The 19,924-nt window shown below is 53.0% G+C and overlaps 7 protein-coding genes across 8 annotated transcripts; 1 reads left to right on the plus strand and 6 right to left on the minus strand.

The window, feature by feature from the left end:
• Nucleotides 1–2,278: 2,278 nt before the first annotated feature.
• Nucleotides 2,279–3,643, minus strand: IUM83_11401 (uncharacterized protein; the record flags this gene model as incomplete). The annotated part of the gene is made up of 1 exon (XM_067935957.1): nt 2,279–3,643. The coding sequence occupies one exon, from the start codon at nt 3,641–3,643 to the stop codon at nt 2,279–2,281; it is 1,365 nt and encodes a 454-aa protein (XP_067781798.1).
• A 65-nt stretch (nt 3,644–3,708) lies between these two features.
• IUM83_11402 (putative retroelement) lies at nt 3,709–5,109 on the minus strand (the record flags this gene model as incomplete). Its single annotated transcript, XM_067935958.1, has 1 exon — nt 3,709–5,109. One exon carries the CDS (start codon nt 5,107–5,109, stop codon nt 3,709–3,711), a length of 1,401 nt encoding a protein of 466 aa, XP_067781692.1.
• Nucleotides 5,110–5,150: 41 nt separating this feature from the next.
• On the minus strand, nt 5,151–6,324 carry IUM83_11403 (uncharacterized protein; the record flags this gene model as incomplete). The annotated part of the gene is made up of 2 exons (XM_067935959.1): nt 5,151–5,156; nt 5,383–6,324. The coding sequence occupies 2 exons, from the start codon at nt 6,322–6,324 to the stop codon at nt 5,151–5,153; spliced, it is 948 nt and encodes a 315-aa protein (XP_067781836.1).
• Nucleotides 6,325–10,704: 4,380 nt separating this feature from the next.
• IUM83_11404 (Protein phosphatase 2A regulatory subunit A) lies at nt 10,705–11,839 on the minus strand (the record flags this gene model as incomplete). Its single annotated transcript, XM_067935960.1, has 4 exons — nt 10,705–10,783; nt 10,848–11,194; nt 11,269–11,697; nt 11,825–11,839. The coding sequence occupies 4 exons, from the start codon at nt 11,837–11,839 to the stop codon at nt 10,705–10,707; spliced, it is 870 nt and encodes a 289-aa protein (XP_067781687.1).
• Nucleotides 11,840–12,475: 636 nt separating this feature from the next.
• Nucleotides 12,476–13,052, plus strand: IUM83_11405 (uncharacterized protein; the record flags this gene model as incomplete). The annotated part of the gene is made up of 2 exons (XM_067935961.1): nt 12,476–12,503; nt 12,586–13,052. 2 exons carry the CDS (start codon nt 12,476–12,478, stop codon nt 13,050–13,052), a joined length of 495 nt encoding a protein of 164 aa, XP_067781688.1.
• A 210-nt stretch (nt 13,053–13,262) lies between these two features.
• IUM83_11406 (Pol Polyprotein) lies at nt 13,263–13,682 on the minus strand (the record flags this gene model as incomplete). The annotated part of the gene is made up of 1 exon (XM_067935962.1): nt 13,263–13,682. The coding sequence occupies one exon, from the start codon at nt 13,680–13,682 to the stop codon at nt 13,263–13,265; it is 420 nt and encodes a 139-aa protein (XP_067781689.1).
• Nucleotides 13,683–13,991: 309 nt separating this feature from the next.
• Nucleotides 13,992–17,308, minus strand: IUM83_11407 (the record flags this gene model as incomplete). 2 transcript variants are annotated; one of them, XM_067935963.1, is made up of 3 exons in its annotated part: nt 13,992–16,009; nt 16,690–17,134; nt 17,252–17,308. In XM_067935963.1, 3 exons carry the CDS (start codon nt 17,306–17,308, stop codon nt 13,992–13,994), a joined length of 2,520 nt encoding a protein of 839 aa, XP_067781690.1. The 2 variants fall into 2 exon arrangements, with proteins under 2 accessions (XP_067781690.1, XP_067781691.1); XM_067935964.1 differs by lacking the exon at nt 13,992–16,009 and having other exon boundaries at nt 16,022–17,308.
• Nucleotides 17,309–19,924: the final 2,616 nt, after the last annotated feature.

Here is a 19,924-nt window from a genome sequence, read left to right on the forward strand (position 1 = left end):
AGCTTGCTCCTTGCTTGGAAGGCCCTTGTACGCACGTGCTGAGTCCGCTGTGCCCCGTTTTCTTGAATATAAACACGTTCACTCCACACACACTTAGTCCACTTCTCTTCTCAGGCCCTTGGACTCTGGGCCTTAACAGCCTCCTCCTTGCTCAGCGACTCCGGCTTCGAGTCGCTTCCAGTCTGACACTTCCTCCGGCGGCTCAGACTGAGAGCCGCACAGCAGTCTTCACTCGCCCCTCAGACCAGAGTGGCCCCGAGAGTTGGCTCGGTCTGAGCCTGCCTTGATCCAGGGTTCTCGCTCTGCACCCTGGGACTTCCGCGCACCACGCCTTGATGTAGGCGACACAGCGAAGCTGGGAACCACTATCCCAGACTATTCGCGCCACACGGATACCACCAGCAACCCCAGAAACCACTATCCCAGGTGTTGCTCTGCCGAAACCTCAGAGCGGAGCACCTTCCGCCCGAAAATATGAAGCACCGCCAGGAAACCAGCCAACCAGCACGAAAAACCAGCAAAACCAATGTCCCGCGTGTGGAAATACAACAACGAAGGCAAACCGGGCCGAAACACGAAAAGGCTTGGTTGTTGAACTTGAATTTATTTGGAGTTAGCTGAGCTTGACCGTAGAACACTCGTAGCGACTCCACTTGACCTTGCGCGCGCCACCAGGGGCAGGGACTTGGTCCCTGTGTAGCAACACGCCCGTCGGCGCAAGACGAACTCCGCAGCTTGCGGTCTTCGGGGCAAAACAAACTCTGATTATTATCATGCACATGCACATACAAAGGGCCTATCAAGTAAGGGTGCAAACATCTCCTGGGTACACCTTGAACAAGGGTGAGACACCCACTAAGCTACTGGCTTGGCGGCGCCCGTGAATGCGCGTCGGCCCTTCCATTGGCCTGTCTGTGTCAGTCATCACTTGATTACACTGATTACACCTGGGTGCAAATCAGTGATATCCTGATACGCCAGGATCTTGTAGCCGGGATTGGGCGGACTTGGTCTGTCATCACCTGATTACACTGATTACTCTGGGTACAAATCAGTGTGTAATCAGGATGACATAGATTCTGCGGCTCCCGTTGGCCCAAATCCATAGGCGACTGGTCAGGCCGAATCTTGTGTGCCCGACACCAGGGGCCGAAAAAGCCACAACGGGGCGACCCTTCAGAGTGACCTTCCAAGCGGCAACCGCCAACTCCAAAGAGCAACTACCGCAGCTCCCAGACCGGCAATGTAGCCATCGCTGTGTACCCACTTCATAGGCGAGACCACGAAGTCGCACTTCAGGCCCTGCAGGCACGCCGTAGGCTTTTAGTCATGTCCTAGGCTTGGAGCGTCAGCTGTCTTTCACCAGTTGCCACTTATCCTCACGAACATCGTGCATCCAGACACCAACTTGCGCCCACAATCACCGTGTCTCAGTTTTGGCACAAGTTGAGGGACTGCCGGGCTGAAAACCTGAGCTGGGGGCAAAATACGATGTTGATTCCATACCCCGGCTGTCCAACCGATTTGACATGTCTCAATTCTGGCTCGAATTCTGGGACTCTGAGGCCGGGAATCTGAGCTGGGGGCAAAATTACGATGTTGATTCCATACCCCGGCTGTCCAACCAATTTGACGAGTCTCAGTTTTGGTTCAACTTCTGGGACTCTGAGTCTGGGAATCTGAGCTGGGGGCAAAATTACGATGTTGACTCCATATCTCAGTCGTGGCACCCCAAAGCCGAGATGAAATCAGACGCCGCACGCCACGCCTTCTTCCCAGACCCCAGACTGCACATCTCATGGTCTGGTCCACAGGCAAACCTCAGACCGAACTCCAAATCACCAAGTCTCAGACTTTTGCCACCACTCTCAGGTCTCAGAACTCCGGGCATTCCAAACTGTGAGATCACCAATCTGAGACCTGAGGTCTGAGACTTAAGCAGCCATGGGACTTCAAATCACAGACCCAGAAGGCCAGGGCTCAATTCGTCACCCAGAGCCCGATCCAAGGCCTGGAACCTCAGATCTGTGGCCTCTAGAGCGATTCTCAGACCTCAGACTCCAGACCGAATTCAAATCTCAGACCTGGGGATCTGGGGTCGCCGCAACTCAACGTTCGCAGAGCTCAGTTTCCAGATGTAGCCAGCACAACTTGAAGTATGTACAAAAACCAGACTTGGATCAAGAAATATCCATGTTCCAAGTGACATGTGGCCGGTACGTGGTAGGGTTTGGGCCTCTGACTGATGGGTCCTGGCCAAGAATTGGCTCGGACCTCGTCACATTTGTGCGCTCTTGGCTTGTTCCAACTTTTGGTGCATGCGGTGCAAATGTTGACGGAGCGCGTCCACCTTCACCTTGATGCTGGCTGGTATGTCCTCAATGCTCACCACTTGTGCGTTGCCCTTGGCTGTCTGCACGACTATGCTTTGTAGTGGAGATGGGCACACCAGACCCGTGAATACTTCAATGGGCGACAAGTTGGCAAGTGATGGCACAGCAGTCTGATTGAGATTTGCTTGAACTAGGGGGAGAAGATCGACCCACTGTTCTTGTCGGAGCCGAAACTCTAGTATCATGACACGGAATACTTGCAAGATGTCCCTGTTGATCCGCTCGACGCTGCCATTGATCCATGGGCGGTATGCTACAGTGAAACTTTGGCGACTCTGCATGCGGTGAGCAAGCTCGGCTATCAGCTCGTTTTTGAAGTGGGTCGCCGTATCACTGATCAGTACTTGTGGTGGTCCAAAGGGCATGTTCCATTCCAGGATAGCATGGGCTGCTGTTGCTGCATCGGCCTGCTTGCACGCCACTAGTTCGCAGAAGTGAGAGTAGTCGTCCTTCAGCACCAAGATGTAGTTGTTAGTGTTGTCGTAGTTTCCAATGTAGAGAAAATCCATGTGTAGTCCTTCATTGCGCTCCTTGGATCGAAACAGCTCGCCATACGGTCTAGGGACAATGTTGCCCCCCTTGACATGGCGACACAATAGACAGTCAGCGCAGAATGCTCTTGCCTTGATGTGCACATTGGGGATGTCAAAGAACCGCTCAAGTTGTTGCACCATCGCGTTGACTCCACGATGTCCCTGAGCTCCACAGTGGGCTACAATCATGAGGCGTAGAAGCAGGTCATCAGCTTTCTCTGGAATCCACGGCCTCGAACAAGAGTCGACGTACACATCTTGGTCGTCAAGCTGATGTGATATGGGCGCTACTTTGCCCCTCTGAGCTGCTTGTATGTCCGCGATACTGGGCCATTCCATGTCTACTAGAGGTCGTAGCTGGTGCGACATTGTAGTATTCCATCGCTTCATCGAGCTAGTGTGAGTTTCAGCCGATTTCTCTCCTGCCCACCTGGAGAACATGTCAGCCCAGACATTGTCCTCGCCAGCAATGTGCTCGATTTCATAGTTGTACTCATTGAGCTTCAAACTCCAGCGAAGCAGTTTGCCACGAATGTGCTTCTTGATTTCAGAGCCCGGTGCAAATATGTAGATGAGATTTCTATGATCTGTGAACATCTTGAAGCCCTTGTCTCTGATCAGTAGGTAGTCCAGCTCGGAGCATGCCCGCACAATCGGGTAGCCCTCCTTTTCAATGACGCTCCAGTACCGGGAGGCGCCATGGAAGGTCCCGCTCATGCAGTGCAAGAGGTCATGATGCTGGTCTCTGACCGGTGTGCGGTTATCCCAGTCCTTCACTTGCGTCAAGATGATGCTCCAGCCTCGTCACTCGCATCACTGTACATGCAGATGGTACCTGCTGAGTCTGGTAGCGCAAGGGTGGCAGCATTTTGTAACAGGTTCTTCACGTGTTGAAATCTTTCAATTTCATCTGGGGTCAGCTCTATAGAGATGTTGCCAGCTACACGTTTGGTTCGACGGGTGCCAGCCAGCTCCTTGTCCAGTCGTTCTTGCAGGGGCTTGCACATCCGGGCAAAATCAACCAAACTGCTGCGCATCCAACCGGCAGCACACAAGAATTGTTGCAGTGCCCCAGCAGTGGTGGGCACGGGCATGTCAATCAGTGCTTGAATCTTGCTCGAGTCGTACGACACACCATCCTTGGTCAGCACACGGCCACACCACTTCGCGGTTCTGGTGTACAAACAAGTCTTGTCCATTCCTAGGAACAGGCCATACTTCTCCAACTGCGAGTAAATCAAATCAATAGTCTCGAGAAATTCATCAATTGTTCGTGCGTATATGAGTAGGTCGTCCACCCAAACAAGTACGTGCTCGAACAGAAGATTTTTCTCACGCATCACCTTCTCAATAGACTGCTGAAAATGCAGGGAGGAGTCGACAGATCCTTGCTGCAGGCGAGTTGGCGTGATGACTTCACCATCAGCAGCCATGTATGACTGGCATTCTTGACTCTCAGCAGCAAGGGCCATCTGAAAAAAACTCTTGATGAAATCCGCTGTTTGCTTGTGCTCCTTGCCCCTTACATCCTCCAGATGAGTCTCATTGTTAGTCATGCCACCTGCGAGTGGCTGCGTGAGAGCGTTAACCGGTCTGAAGTCAATCGTCTGTCTCCACTCGTTCTCCTTGCCGGGCTTGCGCACAGGCAGTGCTGGGCATGCCCAACGACTCTCAGGGTTTTTGTAGGCCCAGCCGATGGCAATTAGCTTTTCGTTGAACTGACGCAGGAAATCTCGTTGCGCAGGGGCATATTTCCTGGGCTTGCAGCGATAGGGCTCCGCTCCATCCTTAAGTCGAATCGTGAACGGTGTAAGTCGAGCTGGGGGGTCATCGCTAATTTGTAGACGCCAAATGTCCCTTTTTGATGCAATTGCATACAGCTCTTCACTCCTTTCAGCCGGAAACCCATTGTTCACTGCCTCTGTAACCATCTCACGAAGACGCACTTTGATGGCATCAGCATCAGGTCCAGAAATAGGCTTGTAGTCCCGCTCATCATCGAACGGATCAATATCAGCAACTCCCCGGGTGACCAGTCCTGCCAGAAGTTCGTCGACGTCGATGCCGAGAGCCTTCAACGTCCTCTTGCCCAGTAGGAATTCTTCTTCAGGGGTCTCGGTGATAATGCAGGTCAGCCCACGCAAATTCACGCGTCCAGCAACAGTTTGCAGTCCGATATCCAGATCTACAAACTCTGTGCATGTAATCAGAGCTCCTCCGACAGCTACTCCTTCAACTGGAGTGTCAAGTTTCAGAGGCTCCACAGTAGGGTCCAGGATTTGCAACTCTTGGACGATGTTTCGCGGAATGATGTTGTAGGTCGTGCCGTTGTCCAAACAATAATGCATTACAACCAGATCGTTGAAAATGACCTCTCGATCACCGATACATTCACTCGTTGCTAGGCGCTTCACCGTCGTTTTTTCAGGACCACCCTTCTTCTTCTCCAAGTATGCCCTCAATGCTTCCCTCTTCTGCGTTTCGTCGGCAGTCGGGCAGTCCTCCAGCCAGTGATCACCACGTCGGCAGTGCAGGCAACCATTCGGCGGTGGACCTTCGCGCTTCCTGTGCGCTGGCCTCTGTGCTGGTCTTCGATCGTCATGGTGGCCCTGCTTTTTGTCATTGATGACCTGCTTCTTGTCATAGTTGAACTGCTTCTTGTCATGACCAAGCTGCTTCTTGTGTCTGTTGTCCTTGTTGCCACTGTCCCGCTTGTCCATGCGCTGATACAAGTCGAAGGCCTGCTGGTTCTTGATGGCCTCATGCTTCACGACATCAAAAAGGCGGTGCAAGTCTGCCTTGAGAGCAGGATCATATTCGATGGCCCGCTTGACTTGATCTTTGAGTGTGCCGGGTCTCAGATTCTCCACTATGATCTTGCACTTCAACTTCGTATTGTTTTTTAGGATCTTGCCCAGACCGTGCACCTCAATTACCTCCTCCATACGGTCGAAGTAGTCCAGGATGCGTGCTTTCACGTCCTTCTGCCCCAGGTCCAGCTTCAAGTGTTGTGCCATGATCCCCATCACGTCCGGCGTAGCATCATTCATCACGCTGCCAAGGATGTGATCAATTGCTGCAGTCAGCATCTCCTCGGTGATGTTCTCAACAGGAATTCGTAACTCGAACTCCGAGAACGACTTCAACAACCTCTTGTTTATGCTCTTCAGCACGGGCCTTCGCACGGCGGCGATAGCCTCTCCCGTTTCCGCACAGCGATTTTCCACTGCATCTTCATACAGGACCCGCTCGTGCTTCCACTTCACCAGGGCTTCATGCGCGAAGCTTGTGATGAGCGGTGGTTCTTGCAGCGTAACCCCCTTGGGCCTCACACTGCTGCTTCTCGCGTCGCCGTCCGTGTTGGCACGGCTTCGCTTTGGCGGACTTGGCTCCGCCATGCTGCTTGAACACAGCTAAAGTATACTTTGTAGTGTCTTGACAGCCTGAACTAGAGCTTGAGTCGGCGACAGCCTTGCTTGTTAGTCGACTTGAGCTCTGGAATGCAAATTCAGATGTCCTTTAAAAGTTAGCCTTTCCTGCAGCTACTCGACCATGCTTGTTCCTAGTGCTCCCTAGGTAACCACCGTCTAGTGCCTCTTGCCACCAGGCGGAGGTTTTGCAACTACAGGATCCGATGCTCGTTGCAGGAAACGGATGGCCAAATGATTCACACACTACACCAACGCAAGAACTGTGTATCGAGATCTCAATGGTGGCCAAAGCCGTCAAGGCGGTGTGGAATTCTATCGGCGACTCCGAGCAAGTGTGACGAACCAAGGCAATCGAGGCGACAACGGTGAGGAAAGAGGGTTTGTTGATAAAATTGTTGATAGTGCCAAAAAGATGTTGGGAAAGATGAAACCAAATGGTCGGCATGAACTGCTTCCAGTTTTGACAGCACACACGCCAGATTTATTCAAGAATCTGGATTTGCGGAAATGGGCAACGAGAGCTAATGTGCGCCGCCCGACGGTCTCTAAAGCGGATCAAAACCTTATTGTAAAAATGACGGGTCTCTACGGCGATGACAAATTGGCCGGGATGATAGTCACGGCGAAGGAGTCATATGATACAAAAGTGATTGCCACAAAACTTGAAGAAATGCAACTGGCGAATTGGATTACCCAAGGCAGAAATGTTGACGATGTCCTATACTTGCTCAAGCTTGACGAACGAGGGAGTACATTTTTCGAAAGTCCGCTCGTGAACGTGTGGGCATCCTACGCGATGAAACTCGATAACAACCACGCAGGAGAGAGGATGTTCCGGTCACTGAAGCAGCTAACACGCAATGACGAAAGCAGCTTAGCCAACATGATAGCTGAAGCGAAAAAATCATTGAAGACGACGACAATTGCTACAAGATTGGAGCGTGCACAACTGACATATTGGATGGCGACCGACAAAAGCGTTGACGATATTTTCGCCTGCTCAAGCTTGACGATGAGGGAACCAAATTTTTCGAAAGCCCGGCAGTGGATGTTTGGGCATCCTACGCAAAGAAACTCGATGAGAATCGCGCCGGAGAGAAGATGTTTCGGTCTCTAAACGAACGCTACGACGAGGTCAGCGTGTCCTACATGTTACTTGCTGCGAAAAGACAATCCGATCGCAAAACGGTAGCAATTGTTAGCAAAGTGGAGGACGCACAACTGACAAATTGGATGACAACCGACAAAAACGTTGACGATGTTTTTCGCTTGCTCAAGCTTGACGATGAGGGAACCATACTTTTTGAAAGCCCGGTAGTGGGCATGTGGATTTCATACGTAATCAAGCTGGACGAGAACCGCGCAGGAAAAATGATGTTCCAGTCTCTGATGACTCACTACGACGAGGCCAGTTTGGCCAAAATGTTAGCTCAAAACACCGAATCATTGGATCGATCAATAAAAGTCGGTATTGATCGACTTCGGGATTCCAGCTCACACATTGGATGGCCACTAGCAAAACTGTTGAGGAGATCTTTCGCTTGCTCAAGCTCGATGAAGAAGGAAGCAAACTTTTCGAGAGCCCGGCCGCGAAACTTTGGACTTCGTACGCAACCATTCGAAACAAGAATCGCGATGGAGAGATGATGTTTCGGTCACTAAAGAGACGCTATGACGAATCCACCTTGGCCAACATGTTATTCGCAGCAATACCGTCTACTATGAAGAATAAAATTCAGGACGCTCAACGCGCCAATTGGAGGATGAACGATAATAGCGTTGACGATATATTTCGTCTGCTTAAGCTTGACAATGAGGGAAACAAACTTTTCCATAGCCCTGCGGTGAATATTTGGTCATCGTACGCAACCAAGCTCCATGAGGACCGCGCAGGAAAAATAATGTTCCAGTCACCACTAGCACGCTACGACGAAGCCAGCTTAACCAGGATGTTCCTTGCTGCGGAAGAAACATCCGATACCAATACAGTCGCGATCATTAAAAAGCTGGAGAACGCACAATTGACAAATTGGGTCGCGACCGGCAAAAGCGTTGACGATGTATTTCGCCTGCTTCAGCTTGACGATGAGGGAACCAAACTTTTCGAAAGTCATCTGGTGAACATGTGGATTTCGTACGCAATCAAGCTGGACGAGAACCTTGCAGGCAAAATGGTCTTTCAGTCACTAGTGACTCACTACCACGAGGCTATCTTGGCCAAAATGTTACCTACGGCGACTAGATCGACTTTTCTGTGGGACTTCGTTGCCAAAGTTAAGGACGCCCAATTCACAAATTGGATGGTGAATGGTAAAACTCTAGATGATGTCTTCCGTCTGCTCAAATTGAACGACGAAGGGAGCGATCTTTTCAAAAACGGAGCGGTGACCGTTTGGGCTGCGTATGCAACTAAGCTGAACAGCAACCGCGCAGATGATATGATGCTGGCTTCTCTAAAGGCACACTACACTAACGAAGCTTTGTTGAATATACTCAAGAGAGGTCAAGGCTATGGGTCGGTAGCCTCACAGCAGCTAGCCTCAAGATTGGAGCAGCGGCTCGTTGCCAATTGAGAAGCTAAACGATAATCGAGTCTCCTCGCTTTACTTCAAAGTATCTTAGTTTGTCTTTGTGGAAAGTGATGTAAATATATTATAATACTTGAAGCTCAATTTTTTATACTTGAGGCAGGATTAAAATCAACGAACTCGCACGTTTTCCGCTGCATGAATTGCATGTGTGCAGCAATCATGCTTCTAACCAAAGTCTGCTGCGCACTCGCTACCTACTGCAGAGAATAAAGCGCGACTCCACCTCGTAGCAGAGCTACAGGATACAGAAAGAAACTCAATGCGCACACATTTAACATCTTCACGCAGCGTCTTGTTCGTCGAGTTACGCGCTGCTTCTAAACTGTTTAGATTTATCTATCCATTCGTCATTCTTCCCCGCTCACGGCTGTAAGCTTTGCGTAGCGGGGGGTTCAGGCGCTTTTGTTTGGTGCTCGGATGTGTCTGCTTCTGCAGGACTTGACGCCTCTCCGTTTGTTTCAACGGACGGAGGCTGTTGTGTTGAGGCTGCAGAGGACGAATTCGAAGACTCATCGATCGGCGATGCCTGCTCAGAAGCTGCCTCTGCGCTCTCCCCTGGTTGTACCAACGATGCAGGCTGAGGAGCTTCTCCTGCATCTACTGGTGGGACGGCCAATGATGGGGCTGGAGGAGGAACCGCAGACGCTCCAACCTCTGTTGATTCCACAGATACTGTCGCTTCAGACGCCTCAGGTTTTACCTCTTCCGCTTCTACATTGCTCTTGGCCTCTCCGTCTAGTTTTGCTTGTGCTTCGCGCTGTCCGTTTACACGTTCAGACAAAACAGCAGCAAGATTCTCGGCATTCGCGAAATCGGTGCTCAAAATCTCTCGCAATACATCCGGGCAATCAGGGTGCTCGCGGCACAATTGCTGGTGCTTCATCACCGTCTCCGAGAATACAACGCGAACATTCGAAACCGGGTCCAACGCTAGCGTGAAAAACGCAGATGCAAGCTTCGACGAAAAAAAGTCGCGAACAGCATTGATAGGCATCACGTCCTCCTCCGGTGTTTTGCCTTCGTCTTGAGACTGCTCTTCAGATGATGTAGTTGCCAGGAAAGACGCGCATATCTTTACAAAACATTGTCGTTCCTGATAATGTGAAGATTTCGCAAGAGTCACGAATCTCTCAACCACGGCAGTGAGCCACTCTGGATTTGAACTCAGACGTGCTACTAGCAGCGGACATGCCTGCAAACAGTGTCACAAAAACGTTAGCTTGTGGCTGACGAGAAGAAATGAAAGAAAATCAATCGGTGCACGTACGTGGTAGCTTTCCTCTCGCACCACGGCAACTGGGTCTGTGACGAGCTTGAACACCAACGGATTAATTACGGAAAACGTTGCCTCCGGTGTAAAAGTGCGGCACAGCTGCGCTAGCTGACCGCTCAACACTTCGCGAAAACGCCACTTGGTAGTATTGTCGAAAGAATCGAACTCAGCAAGAACAGGTAAATAACTTTCACGAAACGACGGTGACACATTCTCCAAAAGTCGGCAAAGTGCAGCATCGCGCCTAGCCGCACGTCTTGTACGTCATGAAGATAACTGTCAAACGCTGTGGCTAGCTGCGTCTCCGTGATGCCTTGACCAAGAATCCGTGCCAGCTCGTGCAATGAGTACGCGAATGACCGCCGGATCTTCCAAAACGTATCATTGTGCAACAACTCGAAAGTCGGCGACAGCTTTAGCCAATCGGCTGCTCCCAAAATGCTCACCACCGCCGGAAATTGAACGCACAGTGAAACTTAATATCTACTTCGCCACTTCCACCAAGCTGCGACGCCGCCGTCGTTGCCATGCTCGTGAAATGCCCCACCAATTCGTCCGTAACCTGATCCTTCTCCAGCGCCGCCAGAAACGGCCCCAAACTCTGGTACGCTGCCATGCGAACCCACCGGGACGAATCCCCAATAAAATTTTCAAACATCGGTACCAGCAGCGGCCCGCGGTCTGCGGGTGCGAGCGCCAACGCAACACTAACCAGGCACTCGGCGCAGGCCTTCCTGACGCCCCAAATGTCGTCCTTGGCGAGTCTCTGGAAGGCCGGGATGAGCCTCTCCCGACTCAGCTCCTCACCTGCTGTCTTACACACATTGGAAAAACTGAGCGCCGTCGACTTGCGCACCCGGAACACCGGGTCCTCCGACAGCGAGATGAGCTCGGGCACGCAGAACTGCTGGCACAGCTCGGCGCCGAAGTGCTCGGCCAGCCCGTTGTAGAGCGTGACGGCCGAGATGCGGAACTGCTCGTTGTCGTCGTCGTGCGCCAGCGGTGCACGATCGTGAGCACGTGCTGGCCCTGGTCCTCGGGCCGCACGAGCGCCGCCATGTCCACGAGGCTCTCGCTGGCGGCGGAGCGCACCTCGTGCTGGTCGTCCGACACGAGCTTGGTGACCAGCGGGATGAGCTTGTCCAGCAGCACGCGGTAGCCGGCGTCGGGCTCGGCCTGCACCAGGAACTGGCACAGCGGCGGGAACTGCAGCGCCACGTGCTGGCGCACCACGTACTCGACGTCGCACACCAGCGGCTCCAGCAGCGGCAGCAGCTGGTCGCACGTGGCCTGGAAGCCCACGCTGCGCGCCGTCTCGTGCAGCATCTTGACGTGGATCACGCGCTGCAGCGCGATGTTGCTGCACACGTACTTGGTGACGCGCTGCAGGTCGCTCAGGCTGTCGTCGATGGCCAGGTCCTCGAACGTCGGGCCGTTGGCCAGCTCGGACTCCTTGCCCAGGAGCTGCTCGTCGCCCTGCGACATGTGCCCGAAAACAAAGAAGCAAATAAGAAAAAAAATATTAGAACCTTGAATTGCGGCGCGGAGTTTTGGGCTGCCGGTGCGATTCATTCTTGACTTGACTTGAACTTTTTGGACGCACCAATTCATAATCCATGAGCGCGGGAGCCTGCCGCGCGCGGCGACGAGGGGAGATCTGCGGCGGCTTGGAGAGGGACGCAGGAGCGAGCGCGCGGGGCGTGCGCGGCGCGGAGAGGAAGCGCGGGTGAGCGAGGAGGGCGCCACGCAAGCGAGCGAGGAAGGCGCTGCGGTGCGGCTCCGGACGTTCGGCTGCTGTTGTCTGTCGTTGTTCCCCCCTCGCGAAAAACCTCGGGATCTTGCGGGTAAAACCTCGGATAATGTCGCGCGAAAGTCGCGTGAAGAGCGGAAAAGTTGTAGGGTGCGAGCGACAAAGTTGTAGAGCGCGCGGACAGGAAGACAGCAAATGGTTGCCAGGAACGGGAAAACCCAGCTGAGCACGGGCTTGAAGTGAAGGTGACAACGCGCATATCCATTGGGCGTGCAGCGTACATGTATTTGCGGTGGAAATCTTCCGACGCGCTCGATCACCTACCTCACCGGCGGATCCCTTTCTCTGACCTGGTTGAAGCCATTTCGGCAATAGTGGCCGATCCGGCCCACCGAGAAGCTCGACCTGCTCTGACAGACAGTCGACAGCTAATAATACCGTGTGGTAAAATAGTTGTCGCCGAGTAGTGAGTAATACTGCACCGATACTTCCTGGGAAGTGATAATGGAGGCGACGCACATGGCCATTGCAGGTGCGTCAAGGTCTGCCCTTGACTGTCGTGGTTTATCTTTTTTTTTCATGCTAGAGTGAGTATTATCTGTCTGTGCATGCAGATAGTCGCTATCTGTGGGCGGAAGTTGACCGCCTCAAGGCGCAGGTGCACGAGTTGCGAGCTGCCAACCGCCTCACGCTGGAAGAGCGGGCTCGAACAGCTGAGCTGATGGCGTCGGTCGTGACGCGCGCTCAGTTGGACGCCGCGTTGTCCACAAAGGTGTCACTGGCGCATGTGGACGCTCAGATGGACACCATGCGATCCGAGGTGGCAGCGCACTTGGACCACAAGGCGGACGTCGCGTCGCTACTCAGCCTGCAGAGCTCCAAGCTGGACGTGTCTGTGTTCGAAGCCAATTCGTGGGACCTGCACAAGCTTCGCGCTGCATTGGAGCAGCACGTACATGACTTATTTGCAACGTTCGCAGGTCAAGTGGAGCACCAGGTCAGCTCCAAGATTGGCGTCGACGACTTCAACCGAGTTTTCAACGTAGAGACTTGCCAAGCCCGCTTGTATAGTGGTTGGTAAAATGCGAACTGAGATTGATCCTGGCTTTACAAACTAGACATGTAGCGCCCTGGAGGAGGCCGTAGGAGGCTGAAAGTGTACCTAGGTGCTTTCTGAGCGAAGACTGACTGAACCCGCGATCCTTGCGTCACAGAAGACAGGCGCGGGTGACGACTGGGTGCGAAGAGAGATGTCATTCTCCCCGAATGCCAGGATAACGGTGGAGCCGACTTAACAGGGGAATATACGTCGGATGTTCGTCCGGTATTCCGTGGCTCCCGTGTCCAGGAGGACAGTGCCGTTGTCAAACACGGTCTTAATCACGAATGGGCCCTTGGCAACTGGGTCCGTTTTCTTGCGTTCTCGAGCGGGAATACGCAGCATCACAGTGTCGCCTTCACGATAGAAGTGCTGCACGCGTCTGAGGTTTTCTCGGTCATTGTCCTGTAGAATCGCCATGAACCTTTGCTTCGAGAGGTAGTTCCAGTTTGCGAAGTGCAAATGGCGGGTGAGCATGTCCTCGCCGAACAGCAACTGCGCTGGAGACGCTCGCAGGATGCTGTGGTAGCTGGCACGGATTGCATACGCGGCGTAGTCGAGTGCCGTCTCGAGCTGGTCATGCAGATCAGGGCGCACGCGCAAGATGTTCATCAATTCCAGGTGCACGCGCTCACAGATAGCGTTCGCCTGAGGATTTTTGCCGTAATTGGTTTGTCCTTGATCGCCATTGACTTCAGAAGCAACTGGAACTCGTCGCCGGTAAACTCGGGGCCTAGGTCGTGCACGACGCGCTTAGGCCGCGGATAACGACACAGCCAAACTCTTTCAAAGCTGATAGCCGTGGTGGCTGACGTCTTGCCGCGCTGGATTATCACTTCCAGCCAGCGAAATTGTTGTTCGATAGCAGTCAGGCAGTAGAAATTTCCCGAAATTGGTCCCAGCAAGTCAACGTGGACGACGTCAAAGGGACGATCGGTGTTGGAGACAGGAGTCGGTGGTAGATGTCCATAGTTCTGCTTTCCACCATGCAGCTTCGCACGTTTGCAATCGTTGCGAGAAAACGCTCATCGTGTGGTACTGCTTGTCTGCACCCGGGTGAAGTAGATAGGAGTGATACATCTCCACCAAGTCGGCACGTAGCGACTCGGGCACCATTATTCTGCTTCGGTGGTGCAATAGAACGACGCCGAGAGCGGGGCGCAACGCGTAGTCGGGGTCGGCCTGCTTTTTCTCGAGTTGTTCGATGATACTCTTGCAGGTTGCGTCGCCCAGTTGATGCTTCTTCACGACAGCTCCGTCGATAGCAACTTCTTCTTCTTCGACCGCGCAGAGTTCCTCCTCGCTAACTTGCTTCACGAAATCGTAGCGCAGCCGAGAAAATGCATCCGCGCCGATATTCTGCGAACCAGGGATGTACACGACTTCCAATCGGTACTCTTCGAGTAGGAGTTTCCAGCGTTTGACCCTCAGCGATGTCTCGCGTGGGAACAACAAATTTTTATGGTCCGTATGAATAACCACAGGAAAACCCAATAGCATCGTGCGATACTCCTTGAGGATCTCGACCACGGACAACAACTCCCATTCCATGGTAGAGTATTTCTTCTGCGTGTCGGTCATGGACCGCGAGAAGCATGCGAGGATCCTCCGGCCTTGCACGATAACACCGCCGATCTGATGTCCGCTGGCATCTGCAAACACGTGAAAGCGGCGGCTGTAATCCGGGAAGGCTAGCCACACGCTCCGAGCCAGCGCTTCCTTGATACTTCTGAAGGCGGCCGAGTCTTCAGGAGTCCAGGTGAACTTACAGGTTTTCGATGTCAGACGATTAAGACGAGCGGTCAGTGCTGATTTATTTGGCACCATGTCACGGTAGTATGCGATCATCCCCAAGAATCTGCGCAGCTCGCGCTTGTTGCGAGGTTCGGCGATCTGCTGTATCGCTTCCACCTTCTTCGTCTGCGGTTGAATTCCTTCGGGAGTGAGTGTGAAGCCGAGGTAGTCCACACGATCGCGCAAAATGTGGCACTTCTTGCCGTTGAGAGTGACGTCATACTGGCGGAGCCGGTCGAATACAATCCGCAGGTGCTCCAGGTGCTCGACTGGGTTCTCGGAGAAGATCAAGATGTCGTCCAAGTAAACAATCACAAAGTCTAAGTCGCCGAGAATCCTCTCCATGCACGCCTGATACTCGTCCGGCGCAGTCGAAATGCCCATGGGCAACCGCTTAAACTGGAATTTGCCGAACGGGAGGCAAAAAGCGGTCGCTGCTCGGCTCTGTCTCGCCAATCGACGCGCGAAGTAGCCCATATTCGCGTCCAGCGTAGACATGCACTTAGCTTTGCCGAGGCGGAGCAGGATCTCACGAATCTTGGGCACGTAGTAAGGCGACCGACGCAGGAACTTGTTCAACTCACGGAAATCAACCAAGAGGCGAAGTGATCCGTTGGGCTTCACCAAGAAGAATGCTGGCGCCGCTGCCTCCGAGCCGTAGATCTGCTCGATAACGTCCTCTTCAAGGAGTTTCTGGATCTCACGATGTGCGGCTTCTTCTTGACTACGAGGAACGCTGTAAGGCCTTGCATGCGAAGGCGTGTAGTCAGCACGTAGAGGAAGCAAATAGTCATCCAGTCTGATCCGGCCAAGTCGTCCACTATACAGATCCACATATTCTTCGAGCAGTTTCAAATAACAGTGCTCCAAAGCAGCTTCGAGGTGCTGCGGCAACAGATCTTCTGGTGTCGTGGCGCAGTCATCTCCGGCGCATAGCTCGTCGTCTTCATCGAGCGTAGCGTCATCATTTGCGTTGTCCTGCGCTGCAGGGCCATGCTCCGTGGTGCGAACGACGAGCTCGCTTCCGTCCCACGTGATGCGGCCGTTCTTGAAGTCGATCACGAGTCCGAGAGCGCCCATTAAATCGCGGCCTATTGTCATATCGTCGGGCAGCGTTGGTAGGACCTCGAACTTATGGATTATCACTGAATCGCGTTTCAACTGTGGGATCCGGAACCGGACTGTCGTAGCCCCGGTGCTTTTAGTGTTTCCCTTGACCAACGGAAGGAAACCTGAGAATGCTCAAGTGTTGCCCCTTGTTTCTGCTGCAATAGCTCCATGAACGCGGAACTGACGATGCTGCGCGAGCAGCCACTGTCGAGCAGAGCTTGAAAACGATCCTTGCCAGCTTCCAGCTTGATCATCACGCGCATTGGAGGTGGTGAGCTGGTCGGAGACGCGTTCAGTCCCACAAACAAATATTCGTCGTCGCTGGAGCTTCCCTCCGTTTGGCGTTGTACCACTCTTGTCTGCTGGTGCTGTTGAGGAGGCTGAGCTGCACGGGGTCCGCGGCGCTGGTCTGCTTGCTGATGCTCCTCTTGCTGGTTGTCATGGCGCAGAGCTCGGCAGTCAGCCGTGTTGTGGGTCGTCGTCCTGTGGAAGGTACAGTACTTGTTGCTGGAGGCGTGACTGTTGTTGTTGCCGTTACCTCGTCCAGGGTTTCTTCCTCGCTGGTGTTGCTGACGGTTGTTGCTGTTGCTGTTGTTGCCGTTGCGATAGCTGGTGCTGTTGCTGTTGTTGTTATTGTTGCGGCGCCCATGGCCGCGAGAGTTGTCATGACGGCTTCCCTTGTCTTGACTGCCAGCGCGATGGAGGCGCTGTTCACCTTGTTCAATCCGCTCGAAGAAGGGCACCAGAGCGGCGACGGTAGTGTAGACTTGACCACTAGCGTCATACTTGTTCTGCCAATCGTAGGGCAGTCCGCGCTTGTAGAGTCGGCACAGCGCGTCCTCGCACATCGGCGAGTTCTCATTCAGTCGGGCCAGAGTATGCTCCATACGCACGAGTGCGCGGAACCGCTTGCTGTATTCGGCCAGCGACTCGGTGCGCGGCTTGCGGATCTCCCACAACTCCTCTTGTAGTTTTTCGCTGTAGTCGACCGGGAGCACTACGATAGAGGCCTTGCGGAGTGCGCGCGTGAACTCCTCGTCCATGCGGACGTCATCGTCTGAGATGGCCGCGTCAGCGAACGCTTCTCGGAGATCGCCTTCCAGTAGGATGGTGGTATTCAGGAATTTGTCTTCGGCGTTCCAGTGCTTGAGAGAGGCGAGCTGGTCGAAGTGATAGACCCAGTCTAAGAAGTCCTTTGGGCCACCGTCGATAAACTTCGGCATCTTCTTAGTCACCACTTCTTCTTCGATCCCCTTGTCCTTGTTCGCTGCACGTACGGTGATCGAATACGTGAGGTAGCGCTCCTTGTCGTCCTTGTGCGTGGAGCGGCTCATGGTTGAGGGTTGGCGGCCGACGGGTGAACCAGGTCGATGATGCTGATTTGAAATATTTCAAAGTGCCAAGCCCGCTTGTATAGTGGTTGGTAAAATGCGAACTGAGATTGATCCTGGCTTTACAAACTAGACATGTAGCGCCCTGGAGGAGGCCGTAGGAGGCTGAAAGTGTACCTAGGTGCTTTCTGAGCGAAGACTGACTGAACCCGCGATCCTTGCGTCACAGAAGACAGGCGCGGGTGACGACTGGGTGCGAAGAGAGATGTCAGGCGACGACCTCTGGGCGCCAGTCGGGGATCTTTTAGGACTCGTACAGCAGTAGCAGCAGGATGAGTTGTCGGTCCGACGCTCGACTCGGTTATACATGTATCCCCTCGCCACCTGCAGCAGCAGCAACAGCAGCAGCAGCGTGTACCCATCGCAGCTTCTGTTTCTGCTGCGACTGCTTCAGTGCAACTTGGATCTTGGCCGTTCTCGAACGGCGTGTTCTGACGAACGGTTTGAGTACCCCAGCAGCTGAACCACACCAAGCAGCGCACCCGGATCACCCACTGTCTTCACAGCACAGCGCATTCCACTCGACGACTGCGCGGAAAACAGCGACGATGAGGCTGCTGAACCGCCGTAACTGCGAGAATCAAAGGCAAGCCCGCTCGAAAACGCCGCGCGAGCCCAGCACGCCGTGGCCACTAAGCAGAGAAGCTCAGGGTCCGCGAATTCGTGTGGCAGGCACCGCGCCGCTGCCGCGCGCATGCAAGCCGTAGCAACGTGGCTTGCAGCCAGCGCGCCGATGGACGCCATGGAATCTTGGGCCATAAGCACGTGTTAACTAAATGCGACCTTCCAAACACGATATTTATTTGGACAGGGGGGGTGTTGCGTTGGCAGATGCGAAGGAACGCATCGGCTACACGAGAAAAAAAAATCTCAGCGAGATTGTCTGAGTGGCTACTAACCTTTGCCACTGGCCAGAGTCCTGCATTGCTTCCTCAAAGAGACTCAAGCAAGACAAGAACCTGTAAATACACTGTATTTTGAATCCAGAAAAGCTATGCGTGCATTGTCTTCATTACAAGGAGTACAGTTGTAGTGAAGTTAGTGTTCAACTTTGACAAGCTCTAATAATTACAAAGATACGGGAACGTGCACGCGAGATCCGAGCAAGCAACTGCGTTTGGGATCGAGGATACTGGAACGTCCTGGTGGTGTTTTACGTTTTGTATGTTGTGTTTTCGCCTGTTGATATTTTTCGGTGGAGCATTCCCACATCTCGGATCACTGGGATCGTGGATCTGCAAGTACGTAGTATTAATAACGTCGCTCCAGTTTGAGTTGACCAATAGAGGCGAAAGAATACGTCACTTTTCGGATCAGACTTGCAAAATTTCATGCAGATATCGAAGTAGGCCGGAATTCTATGCAGCTGAAGTGCGTCGAAATGATTTATAGTCTAAGTCGGTTTGTTTTTGGAAACACAGAGCGATGCAACATCAGCTTCGGTTTCGTTGGTATCATAAATTTACATACTAGGATTTGAAAGAGACCACGGTTAACGCCACCCCCAGACTCGCTGTTACTATTATTTTAATTATTAAAATAATGCTGTCGCTTGTACACGGGGCAAGTCGAGGCAACTCAGTACGCTGTTTGCTACGCTCAGCAATAGATACTTCGAAGTAAGAAACAATTTGAAGAGTAATGAAAGTGGTGAAGTGAAACCTTCCCCCCTTTTATTATTGTTCAAATTGTTTGAAAATTGAGCCTGTAATTGGATTTTGGAAGAAAAAGAATGAAGGTCCGATTCTAGTTGTACATACACTTGCGGTCTTGTTAGTCCTGGGCGTGTGGTCTATCAGCGACTTCAGCGTGCACCAGGCGCCATTGCGTATCACAAGTCGTGAAAAATAAATGCCTGGCTTGAGTTGCTCATGTGAACCTGTCCATACGAAAACCAAGTGAAGCGGTAACCACGTGTTAGGGGCGGGTCGCAGTCAAAAAAAGAGGTCGCAGAAAGAGAACCCGCCAATCAAACGACCCCTCACCTCCTTTTGCATGTACACTCCCAACAAGAGGTAGCAGAGGTCTTTTGGTCTCTTTTTCTGCTATAGACACGCATTGACAGATCTATCGTAACATTTGTCATTCTCTCTCGGCATGAATCCAGGCGACACGACTCTGGCATGCGCAGCGGCCTCGATATGTGTGCTTGCCGTCGTTGTTTCCGACAAACGCACGTGGCCCGAGCCTCCGCAACACCAGTACAACGTGCCGCGAGCTGACTGGGATATGATTCGGTCCCAACAAGTCTTTTCCGTGGGCTGGTTTCGACGGCATATACGCTGCACTCGTGATGCATTTGAGGAGATATGCCGCCGCGTTTCGAGTAGCTGGGCCACCGTTCTACCTCCGCTGGGAAGCAACGCAGAGGTGGACATTTCCACACGAGTTGCGATCGCTATGAATTATCTAGCACACGGAGGCTCCATGTACAAGGCAGCTGAGCTAGTTGGCCATGGGAAAACGATTGCAGTGACGTCTATCCACCAAGTGCTTGCAGTGCTGGAGACCTGGGTCGAGAGGACCATCACGCCACCGACGCGGGCGTCTGACTGGGAG

Source organism: Phytophthora cinnamomi (genome assembly GCF_018691715.1).
Source record: "Phytophthora cinnamomi strain GKB4 chromosome Unknown Contig114, whole genome shotgun sequence".
Taxonomy (NCBI): domain Eukaryota; phylum Oomycota; class Peronosporomycetes; order Peronosporales; family Peronosporaceae; genus Phytophthora; species Phytophthora cinnamomi.